Source organism: Anser brachyrhynchus (genome assembly GCF_964034855.1).
Source record: "Anser brachyrhynchus genome assembly, chromosome: 13".
NCBI classification, from domain to species: Eukaryota; Metazoa; Chordata; class Aves; order Anseriformes; family Anatidae; genus Anser; species Anser brachyrhynchus.
The window spans coordinates 13,269,722-13,281,606 of record NC_137708.1 but is presented as its reverse complement, the minus strand read 5'-3'; the positions used below and the strand labels follow the sequence as shown (position 1 = coordinate 13,281,606).

General features: G+C 40.1%; 1 protein-coding gene across 14 annotated transcripts in view; it reads right to left on the bottom strand.

The window, feature by feature from the left end:
* Positions 1 to 11,885, bottom strand: part of AFF2 (ALF transcription elongation factor 2) — a 366,650-nt gene that overhangs the window by 13,474 nt on the left and 341,291 nt on the right. For all 14 annotated transcript variants that reach the window (XM_080553964.1, XM_080553958.1, XM_080553963.1 and 11 more), the window contains 4 exons: positions 11,101 to 11,172; positions 10,654 to 10,747; positions 7,126 to 7,175; positions 3,036 to 3,250 (listed from right to left, as the gene is read on the bottom strand). In XM_080553964.1, coding sequence (XP_080410090.1) covers positions 3,036 to 3,250; positions 7,126 to 7,175; positions 10,654 to 10,747; positions 11,101 to 11,172 — 431 coding nt within the window. The remainder of the gene's footprint in view (positions 1 to 3,035; positions 3,251 to 7,125; positions 7,176 to 10,653; positions 10,748 to 11,100; positions 11,173 to 11,885) is intronic.

The following is an 11,885-nucleotide window of genomic DNA, read 5'->3' as shown; positions in this document are numbered from 1 at the left end:
TAAATAATGAATACTTTAAACACTGAAAATTCACCTTAAAGCCTAATTTCAGTTTAACAATCTGAAAACACTTCTCAAAAACGCTCTCGAGTGATGAAGAGCCGATAGTTTTCTCCTGTAGAGAAAAAGTGCTGCTATCTTTGGAAGCTTTAAAAAAAACCATCTCATTTTGTAAAGTCAGCTGAGAGCTTGACATTATAAATGGTGAACAACACTCTAGGTGATCCACCATGAACCAGTAGATGGGTTGGCTTTGGGAAGTCTGCTGTTTAGCCTGCCTTTCAGATACAGGTTTTGTGACAAACTCCATCTCTTTTCCCTCGCACTCTGAGCCTTACTGACACAGGGAAATCCACCCAGAGGTACGTGGCACTATGTTTCCGCCATCCTTTTCAAACCAGATCGGTCTGGCGGGTCACAGTTCCACTGCTCTCCCTCTTGGTATGCTTTTTTATTTTAATGGCACATCTTTTGTCAGGCTGACAAGAAAGGCTTCTGTCTCCTGCTCGAAGCCAGCTGGACAGGAGTCAAGTCCAAACTGGGAGCATGCAGGCACATTTAGAGGAGCACAAAACCTAAGCTGACAGCCGTGCACAAGGGGAGGTTTCACAGCTCCTATAATGTGGAAGAGAGCTCCTGTATCTGCATGGGCATGACCTAAGAAACATCTGTGACAGCAGTGAGACCCAGAGGTAAAGACTATTAGACATTACAATGATGGGGGCCACATTTTTCTCCCACCCTCTGTTAGCTCATCAGGGACACGTCCTTGGGCAAGACACCCCCTGTGATTCAGAAGACAACAGAAACAATGAGAGTTGACCACAAAAAAAGAATGTGACTAGATCTATTTTTTTGACAGAAAATTTGGTTTTCACTTAAATACTTTCCTTTTTCTTCTTGTTCTTCCTTTTTTATTTTTTTAATTTTTTTTTTTTTTTTTTTTTTTTTTAGGGTGGAAGGCGGGGGGAAGAGAAGAGGGGACCACTTTTACTTCCAGGGATTTAGGGATTATTGTTTTTTTTTTTAAATGATGAACTGACTGACCAAACCCCTAAAATTGAAATGAGGAGACCTGTTCTATAGAGGTAGCTGTGAGGTAAAGGGCGAGTCCTGTCCCAGCCAGCAAGATATCGGTGTTTTGAATGATGTGAGAGATGCAGGCAACAACTGCTAGAAGTCATTACAGGTAGATTTCATGAAACTCTAACATTTCTCATGTAATAATGTCTTAAATATAACCTTCTCTAAATGAAATCCATCATGTGATATAATGAAGGCTATCACAGCAATTCTTACATATTTTTTTTACACCATGTATTTTTGAATTCCAGTTTAATTGTGTTTAAGTATGCAACTTTAAATCTAGTATTTAATTAGAAATGAGGTATCTTTTCAGACAAAATGTAAAGGGAGACACACTATAGCATGTATGAAACTCTGATCTCTCTCCAATGGATTATAACACTTAAATGAAATTTGAAGTAACATGAACTTTCCATTCATTGTAACAAGGCTGCAGTTTGTGAAACAAGATATGAAGGAACAGGGCACAACCCTAGATATCTTGCTCATGTAAGAAACTCTTATTTATGCAGCCAGTCCCACTAAAGTCAAGGGGACTGCTCATCTGAATAAAGATTACTCCTATATGGCTTTGCAGAATTAGGCTTATCTGATTGTAAATCAAAAGGAGAACAAAGAAGAGCACAGGGGGAAAAAGGCAGAAAGAGTCAGCAGGTTTTTTCTCATCCAGCTCTAGGACTGATAACAGCAGTGGCTGGGTACATTTTCTGTCTGCTGGCTGAATGCCTGAGCTATTTTGATTCAATACCAAGCAGAACATTTAACAACTCCACAACACACAGGGCTAATTACAAGATTATCACCATCTTTCTCCTATCAGAGCATCCTTCTGCATTCCCACTGTAATATTCTGCAGTACATTTGACAGGGAATCACTTTCACACTTTGTGAAAATGGATGCAACTATGGAAAAAATCCAAAACGCTACTAAATTAACCAATGCGAACAAAGGCAAGAAGCAGTGGGGAGGACTGGACAGAACTTCTATTATTGTTCCTCATCCAGGGATAGATCATTATGACCCACCATTCAGACATAAAACCCTATAAATCTCACGCTTGGTTTCTCTAAATCAGTGGAAATTTGCCACTGACATTAATGGGAGTAAGATCAAACTGCATACAGCGAGCACGTTTGTCAGGAAAAGTCAGCCATCTGAGATCTCAGTATAATTTAAGAGAATGAGCCAATTCACAATGAGAATATTTCCCGGTTAGGCTCTGCACCTCCAGTGTCAAAGAAAGCTTTGTCAACGATTTGTGTAAGCCCAAGGCTGGAATCTGAATAATTACATTATCATGGGGCAGTTCACAGATGGCCAAAAATAGGCCGTATTTGTCCTTTAGTTACATCTCTGCAGCTCCACTACACTCGATATAACCCATGCACAACCTGCTTGGCAGAACTCCTTTGAAATGACTGGGGTAAAGACCTACATTTTGCCGTTAGGAATAAGGAAGCGTATTTGCAATCCAACCATAGGAGAGCCAAGGCTGTGATTTTGAGTGGACATGTTCTAACCAGACTCCCTGCATAAACATAACATGTAATGTTTGCTTTTCATCCTAACTAGCATTTGAATAGTCTTAAACTGCTTGACAGAGCAGTCTGAAAATAACCTTGGTGCTCTGTGAGGAGCTGAAACTGTGAACGAATGTGCAGACTCAAAAGCTCTCATCACTTGGGGCTCATGCTCACTAAATTATTTGCCAGCTGCTCTGATAACCCCACGTTCAGCATGTTACACATCCCCCCTCTGTGCTTGACAAGACAAGATACGCCTTGGCTGCAGTGACCAGCAAGCAGATTTGGTCTGTTTGCTCAAGCTGTCGCAGTTGTGCTCTTAGATGTGGCGGTGCTGGGCCCAACCCTCAATAACGCCTACAAGAACAGAAAGAAAGCTGAAGCAGATGAGCCAGGGGGAACAAGGAAGAAGCCATGCAGGGCACCTTTATTCTCCTTTGTCAGCTTGTCAGCCATGTCCCAGTGCTCATAGCTCCGCAGGACGTTGTTGGTGATGTTGACGTGGCTGGCAGCCATGTGGTGGATGCGCTGAGGAATGGTGATGGTCCCTGCCGAGGAGGAGCCAGCGGTGCCCACGTTGCTTCCAGCAGAGCTGACAGGGGACGGGCTCAGGGACATGGGCGATGGCGTTTCTGTGCTCCTGCGAGAGACAAAGACAGAGTGAGACCCCCTCACACACAACCACTTTGTTGCCATCCTAAATAAATTTAAAAAATCAACTCCACACCCCAGTGAGGGGCAGATGTGTGGTAGTATCTCCTGGTTATATGAGATGGGAGAGCTTATAAACTGGGACTGATTGAAAATAAAAAGTGATTTAATTCTCTCTACAAATGAACCTGTTATTAAAACAAAACAAAACAACAAAACAACAAAAAAAACAAAAACCAAAAAACACATCTATCATAAAAATAGAGCAATCTTTCAGAGAAAGAAGTATCTCATAGCTGTAACGATTTTTCTACCTGCTGCCAGAAGCTGCTATGGCAGTTAGAAAACACTCAATGTACAATATTGGCTTATTATCAAAGCATTTTGTGGAAACCACAATGACAGTTTGCTCCAAATACAGTCACCACAATAAGTAAAGTGCAAGTCTTAAAAGCACCCTGCAGAGCAGTATTAGGAGCTGAGGGTACTGCAGGATTATGAATATCTCCATAGGATTCTTTAAGACTGGCTATGGAGATTTGTTTCTAATTGCCTACAGTTCATCCACACAGCTTTATACAGAGCAGTGTTTTAAGTTACCTACTTAGTGCAGCACTAATGTTCTAATATAGATTTTCCTTTAATTCCACCACCAGCAATTAGGAATCACCTGCTGGCTGCAGGCAGCGTGGAGGTCAGCACAGCAAGATCACGTTTGGAGCTGTGCGGCGCTGAGCGCTCACATACAGCTGTTCTCTTTGAAAACTGGTTTCAGAGAACAAGATTAAGGGTTCCAAAAATCTCTTGCCCCATTTTGGAAGCACTTACCTAAACAAATGCACTCGCTCTGCTGTGGAACACACTTGAAATGCGGGGCCGAGATGCTCCTGGTGTTCTCTGCATGAAGCAAAGCCGCCAGGACTCCCCTAGAGCAGTGGCCACCGGTGCCTCATGCTGTGCGACAGCATAAAGCTCGCTCAGACTTATGGGCCTGATCCAAACCCCATGATAGAAAGGCTCCTCTTGGCTTTATGAACTGCTCTCGGTGGTCCTAAACACGAAGCGTAGGCACAGACCTGCTGTGCTGACACCCTGCAGGTGCTGTAGGACAACCTGTGCCACCATGGCACAGCACTGGGCTAAAAGGCATTTATGGCGACAGCTTTTACTGCAGGTTTTCCAGCAGTGCCCTGCTATTCCCTATGCTCAACAACAGACTCGCCAAGATGTGATACGTCTCCAGAGCTAGAGAACAAGTTAATTCAGCAGCCAGTAGCTTTTTACACAGCTTATGTGTTACAGCTTAAGCATGTCCTACGGCATAAACGTTTTATTTTTAAGTCTCAAAGCATCCTGGTTACTTGACACGCCGCAGCGTCTTTAATGCACAGAAGAGCTGAACTATACTCGATTAGGTCTGGGAGCAGTTAAAAATCATAAGTATCTGAGGGGACCAGGAGTATTTTGTTAGAGGCACTTACAACAAGCTGACGCACTTCTGCCAAATAAAGCACATTGTTCATTGGATTTACCCCGTTGTGCACGGCCATTATTACTGTGGTGAGTCTATTAAATCTCTCTATTTTGTGCTTTCTGTCGCTAGAGGTGGGAAACATTTCTGTAATGAAACCAGGGAAAACTTGTTTCATTGCCAGCCTGGAACTCGGGCCAACTTTGTAGAGGTTCACAATCCTTTCAAACAAAAGTGGACAGAAATTCCAGTGAGCAAAGCTGAGATTTTGGATGGCTTGAGATCCTGAGCCAGACAACGCTTCATGGCGATAGATAAGCTTTGCTTTGTTCAAAAAAAGATGTAAGAATATCCTGCTGCCTCCCCTTCTTGAACCAGACTGCTGCTCTGTCCCCAGCCACACCCTGGTGTTTGGTCTCTCTGCAGTGTGACTTCTCCTCCCACCTGGTACAAATTTGCAGGAGAATAAAAAGGATCTGTAGAGCCAGTAGCCCTGAGGAAGGCAAAGCACGTGCTACCAGTGGCAGTGTCAGGCCCACAGCATGCCCTGAGACCACTAGGACACACCTGGGATATATGGCAGCTGAGTCACCTGGAGGGCAGAACGGTCAGAAGGCCTGGATGTGGACTGAGGTCTTTGCGTGCTGGGTCACTGGTGTCCTAATAACACCACTACAACAAGACCCTGTCGTATGTAGTCTTACACGTCAAGTGCTTCTTTCTCGCCATTTAGAAATAGCCATATTTAGAAATAGCCATTTCTAAAGGAACAAAAGAGGTATGATGCTCCAGTGGTCTACTTTGGCACTAGAACTGGATGTAGACCCTTACTGTATTCTATTGCAATACCAGGTTTCACTCACATTTAAACGCCTTCATAAACTGGCATAACAGAATGGAATAGTTCAGTTGGAAGGGACCATCCAGTCCTACTGCCTGACAATTTCAGGGCTAACCAAAAGTTAAAACATGTTCTTGAGGGCATTATCCAAATGCCTTTTGAACACTGACTGGCATGGGGGATCAACCACCTCTCTAGGAAGCCAGTTCTAGTTACCACCCTCATGGTAAAGACATTTTTCCTAGTGTCCTGTCCGAACTTCCCCTGGTGCAGCTTTGTGCCGTTCCTACACATCCTATCATTGATTACAAGGAAGAAAAAAATGACACCTTCCTCTCCACTTCTCCTCAGGAGGTTGCAGAGAGATTTTTGGATGATTTAATTTTGGAATTGTTTTTCCAATGCTAAAATAGATTTTCAGTTTTTGTTTAAAGCTTTTTTTTTTTCTTTAGTTCTTGTTACAATCTATACTCAATTATATACACACACCCACTAAGATATTTTAAATTATGTAAGAATATTTTTCTTCAAGAAAAATGTCGTAATTTTTGATTTTGCACTGATTCAGAACAAAGTCTGTATGAAAACTTCAATTCTTTGTGCACTAAATTTCAACCCCTTCTACAGTTGTATTACTTCGTTTCCTTCGTTGGCTCCTCAGGAGTGCCTAACAGTCATTTCTTCTTATGAATCACCAGAAAGAGACCATTAACAATAATCATTTTCAGCCTACTCCTATAAAGAAGGAAAGAAAGGTAAGGTCCTTCTCCTTTGTTTTATCTGCATGTGTGACCAGGAGAAGGAGCAGGAAAAATGTGTGCCAGGTGGAAAAGGATGTCACAAGATACAGGCAAGGTTGCAGCAGCAATGCTCCTTCACTGAACAGCAGACCATAACTGCATTACTCCGGTTTCGCATTTGAAGCAAGGATGTTTTAACATGAGTATAAAGCCTCTGATAATTGGTTGACTAAGTGCCCGAACATTTTTACCACTATTATGCCTTCAGTTTTATTAAACAGCACTTACCATATATCAATGAAAAATTCATTGGTCTTTCATTACTGAACGAATCATTGAAAAATCATTGCAATGAAGGTTAACTTTACTTTGGCTTCCTGAAATGACATGGTACTTGCTAGCTAATTAACAGATATTTTTATGGCCTTCATTTGGCTGGAGAAGCAAACTGTCAAAGAATTCAGCACAGCCCCACCACAGCTGATTTTAGACTTATGGGAGCTTTGAACAAAGAAGGTGTGTTTCAGCTTTTCCTTCCCACCCACAGTGGATGGCTTACACGGGTTAATAATTTAGCCCAGCGGAAACTTATCCCCACAAGCCAAAGGAAGCTGTATTGAACATTATCCTCTAAGATCAATTTTGTTACCCAGAAGAACATTTTCTACCTGCTGGATATTTGCAACATACCTGTAGCTCCCAAACCACGTATCATGGCCTGGCCTTTGCCTCTAAAGTCACCAAAACATCTCCCCTTCCCTCCCCCAGAAACACTTGTTCCCAGACAGAAATACTTAGCAAAAAATACTCACTTTCCATTGCCGCCCCAAGGTGAGGGGGCCTGTGAGGCTTTTGAAGAGTTCTGTAAGTACAAAACCAAAAGGTAAATAAAGGAGATGTAAGATGAACTACATGAATACTGATGACTAAATGTTCATCACTCCCTGTTTTAGCTGGAAGAGCTGCAGTGCGTGTAGCAGAACAGCAGCCCTGCACATCACTCTCATAATTAAACGGCTGGTGGGTGACTGGTAGGTTCCAACCAGCAGCATAAGTCACTTGATGAAAGAGGGAATACAGCAAAGCCCTGGTAAAATCAGAGTTTACAAAGAATTGGTTTAATTACCACTTAAACTTATTCTACAAAGTCAGCTCTTCAGAGTGCAAATGACTCCTTATCTTTAGGAGGACCTGTAATTTTTAATCAGAAACGAAAAGAGTTCTTGTAGATGCCTTACCAAAATGCAATTCCCCCAAGGTACAAGGGAAGGTGGCTTGGGATTCAGATAGAAATAAAACTTATAAGTAAGGATCTGCTTGAATGCTCTTATTTTTATGTATTTTATTTGCACAAATGGACTTGCCTTACCTGCTTACTCTATTGGCCTTTCACATCTGTGTAGCACCTTGTACAACTCAGTACAAAGACTGCCCAGCAACAACAAAGCACAGATTTTTTCCAGTCTTGCTCAGACTGGATAGTATCTTTTCTAGTTCCTGTAAAAAGCGGTAGGATCAGGGCTGAAGCTATCTGTGTGTGCTCTCTGAAAACAATCACTCTGAGCTCCCTTGCAAAGAAGTCAGCACACAGTAAAAATTCAATCAAATTTTACAAGTTCTCTGCAAGTAATACAAGTATTACTGTTAGTATTACAAGATTCATTTGATTACTATAATCACGATGTTGCACATGAGGCACGGAGATCCAGTGGAGCACAGAGCAGACAAGGGACATACAGCTGACTCTGACAGCAAAATCCTATGCTTGACTTCTAAAACATAGCTGAATTTGCCAAACAGGATTAACCAAAGCAGAAAACACTGCCCAAACCATAACACTGGCCATGGTTATATGTTCCTGTACAGCATGCCACTGTGTTTTATGAAAGATGTGAGCATGAACTGGAACGTTCTGTACTACAGAGCACATGTACTGTGTTTTTGCCACCCACTCATACGTAAGAAAGAGGGAGATGCTAAACTCCCTTGGAAAGTCTTCAGAGATGAAGCAGCAGCTTTGAGATTAGTTTCTACTGTCTGGGGATTGTTCCCGACAGTGTCTGGAGAGAGTATCTCAAGACTAGATCTTGATGGGAGGTAGTTATTTGACAACTAGAATGTTTGAAAGATTTTTGCTGAGGACTAGTGAAAACACATTTTCAAAGAAGTTAAACATCTTCCTGAAATTGATAGATGGAATGAATAAAAGGATGTCACTTTTGCTGATTTTAAAAAGTTTGATTTCAATTTTAAACATTTATCTTTTTGGCTATATTATAACTCAAGTTCTCTCTACATTTCAAAATTATTTTTTAAGATTAAAAGGTTATTTTCTGTTTTGAAATGTCAAAAATAACAATTTGAGACTTTTAATTGGAAATTAATCAGAACCAGTTCTGTCCCCAAATGGTTTCAATTTGGACAAAGTGGCAGCTATGAGGAAAAATATGAAAAACAATTATATAAAAATACCCTTCTCCAGCTTTGCTGTAAACAGTGGGTTGCTTTTCACAATTAAAATTGTGCAAAACTTTGAATAACAACTCTATTAAAATAGTTAATCCATTTAATTTGTATTACAGATTCTTGCCAGTGAACAGAGAACATCGTGCAGCAATACAAAACTAATACATAGTTAATAGCTCCCATTCTTGTCTTTGCTGCTTGGATGTCTTCCCTACAAAAAGGTCTTGAACATATAATCTATATAAACTCAAACACTATTTCTAGCAAATGAGTTACAGTGGCCCATAGCATATGCACAGTAACATTAGCTGAAATATTCAGCTTCAGCTGGAAAGCCCCAAATCAGCTTTTTTGGTATGTCTATTTTATTACTTTTTTTTTTTTCCCCTCTTATTTTCATTTACATTAAAACATTTTCTCCATGCAGATGCAGTAAAATGGTCTTATGCTGAGAGTAATAATATGTTCTTCATTGCACATATACTCTTTTCTTTGCATGGCTAGAGAAAGAAAAGGGGCTTTAAGGGAACAGAAAATCACCCCACTTTTTTTTTTTTTTTTAAGAAATCATTGCTTTCTGCCGATAAAGTTTATCAAATGATTTATCTAATAATCATTTTTGTAAGAGACAGCCTATACCCATCTTGGAGAAAAGCTGAAGTGGATGGAATGCACTTCATGAAAATGCTGAGGCTATAAATGTGTCTCGTTGAAATTTTATTGCGCAAATCCCTGACTGAAAACTCACTGAAGACAACAGAACTCCTAGTGACTTCAGGACATCTTCAATTTAAGCAGAAGATGAGGAGAAATATTACTGAAGTTACAGACATACGCACACACTGAGAATAACAGTGAAGTCAGGGCTGAATGGTGGTTCCTAGCATGATCATGCTGGAGTTTGACAACAGAATAACCATTTTATGACCATTTGAATGAAAGTATTAAAACTGCAGTGGTGGAAGTTTTAGTGGTTTGCAATACTAATATGTCGTAACCTGGGCCAAATTCAAAGAGGCTGAAAAAAACCAACAAAAACAACAAAAGAGACCGGAGGGCTGTCATACCTGGACAATTACATAATTACAGGATAATATGTAGTAATCAATTACAAAAATTAATGCATGTTTCAAACAACTAGTAAAATATAAATATCAAAACCTTGGGAGAACTGAAGAAAGATTCTGTTCTCCCAAATTAGAGAACGTGAGAACTTGTTCTTACACTGGATAAACAGCATTTGACAAGATAAAGGAAAACATCACTGAGTCATAACAGTCACTTGGTCTCCACTCTTTCAAGGCAAAGGAAAACTTTTAAGATTTACATAAGGTTATCTGAAGTTCTCCAGAAATAAAAGGAGAGTGCTAAAGGCAGATCCTATTGAGCCTAAGTTGCAAGGCGGCAAGCGGACTTACGCTGGAGATAGCTGACGTCAGTTAAAAAAGAGCCTGAAGAATCTGTGAGTGTGCACTAAGATTCAGCTTATCTAGCTGAATTTAAATCTAAATTTAACTAAGTAAAGCCTAAATAATTGCTTTATCATGGTTCATTGGGGGTCAGTTCATAATCACTTACACATTGGAATCTTGAAAGAATCATTTTCCTTTACAGGAACTTGTATAAACATTACATGGCGTTGAGAACAATGTTATTTTAGTAGAGTTGCTGAGCATGGTCTTTTGAATCAAGTGACTAATCCAAAAATCCCCCAAATCACTTCTGTCCCCACTCCCTGGAAGCCATCCTGCCTGCATTTCCCAGGGGAGAGGTTAAATGCTGGACTTCCGAGCCATGCAGTTATACTTGTGAGAGCTCTCACTGCTGGTATGAATTTCATTTCACATCAATAAATTAAACAGAATAAAGATTACCTTAAAATATTCCATCAGAGATCTGGAGTACTTCATAGCATGGTCCTTCTTTAGTTTAAACATTCTCAAGTAGAGAAGCGATAAGCATCGGTAGCTGTGGTAATTAGGAAAGGATTATGTTAATTCCATTGCTTAATGAAACCTCTGAACTGAAAAAAAAAAGCTGACCTATATTTTGCAGTTTCTGTTCTAAGGTTAGATTTTGAAACATAAGCAAATGGAGAAAAATAAAAAAAAATGGTCAAGAGCATTAAAATCCCATCTTGATAAGAGTATAAATTAGAAGAATAAATGTTTAGTCAGCTGCTGAAGAAATCCATTAGTTATCCTTTAATAGTTTAATGGAAAACAAGAATAATGATCTTCTGTAAGCTGCTTAAGTAATTCAGTACTTTTAAAGTCCTCCCTAAGATTTTAGCTGCTTCTCATTGTCGCGGTGGGACTTACCATAAAACTGCTAGTTTCTTGTCCCCTTCTGTGGCAGAAGAGCCTGTGAAATTCTTGAGTCTCATTGCATACCTTGTCAGAAAGGTAAAGTGAAAAGAAATGTGTAAGATCTTTCTGACATTACTGGTGATACACTGAAAAAATAACAGCTACACATAGATATACTTCTCCAATCACAATGGGTAATGATCACATTGTTCCATAACAGTAGGAAGATGTAAAATTCAGCAGAAAGCACCATGTAAAATCTAGTGGGCTAAAGTAAATCGCGAACCCATTTGCAGGGCCAACAAGGTGACTTGTTCCTGAGCACGTTAGTCGTGTTATATGTAGCCTTCTGGGCTGAGCCCTGCAAACAGTACTGATGGGCGCTGGACAGAAGCTTTAGATCTTGGCCCGATATGTACTGAAGAGTAGAGTAATGTGTAACAAGGTTTTACATGTAATACTTTGGCCTTGAGTAATACCTTCAACATCCTTCTCATATATGCTTTTTCAAAGCTTTTAATATATTTTATACAGAAAATGGTTTTAAATACAGCAAAGGTCATATTTACAGCTTTTTAAGTTCTTAGGTCCAAGACTTTGAGTCTTGTATACTTTGTCTCCCCTCTCTATTGAACTGATGCTGTCCGGCATTTGTATGTTCAAAGATTGAGTATTTCTACCTTCTCACTCTCTCTTTCTTTTGTCTTTAACTGAGCACACTTCATGCCATGCATTTAGTCTCTTGAAAATCAATTCATCACATAAAATCATTGTTCTGAGCCCTAATGCAATTTCAC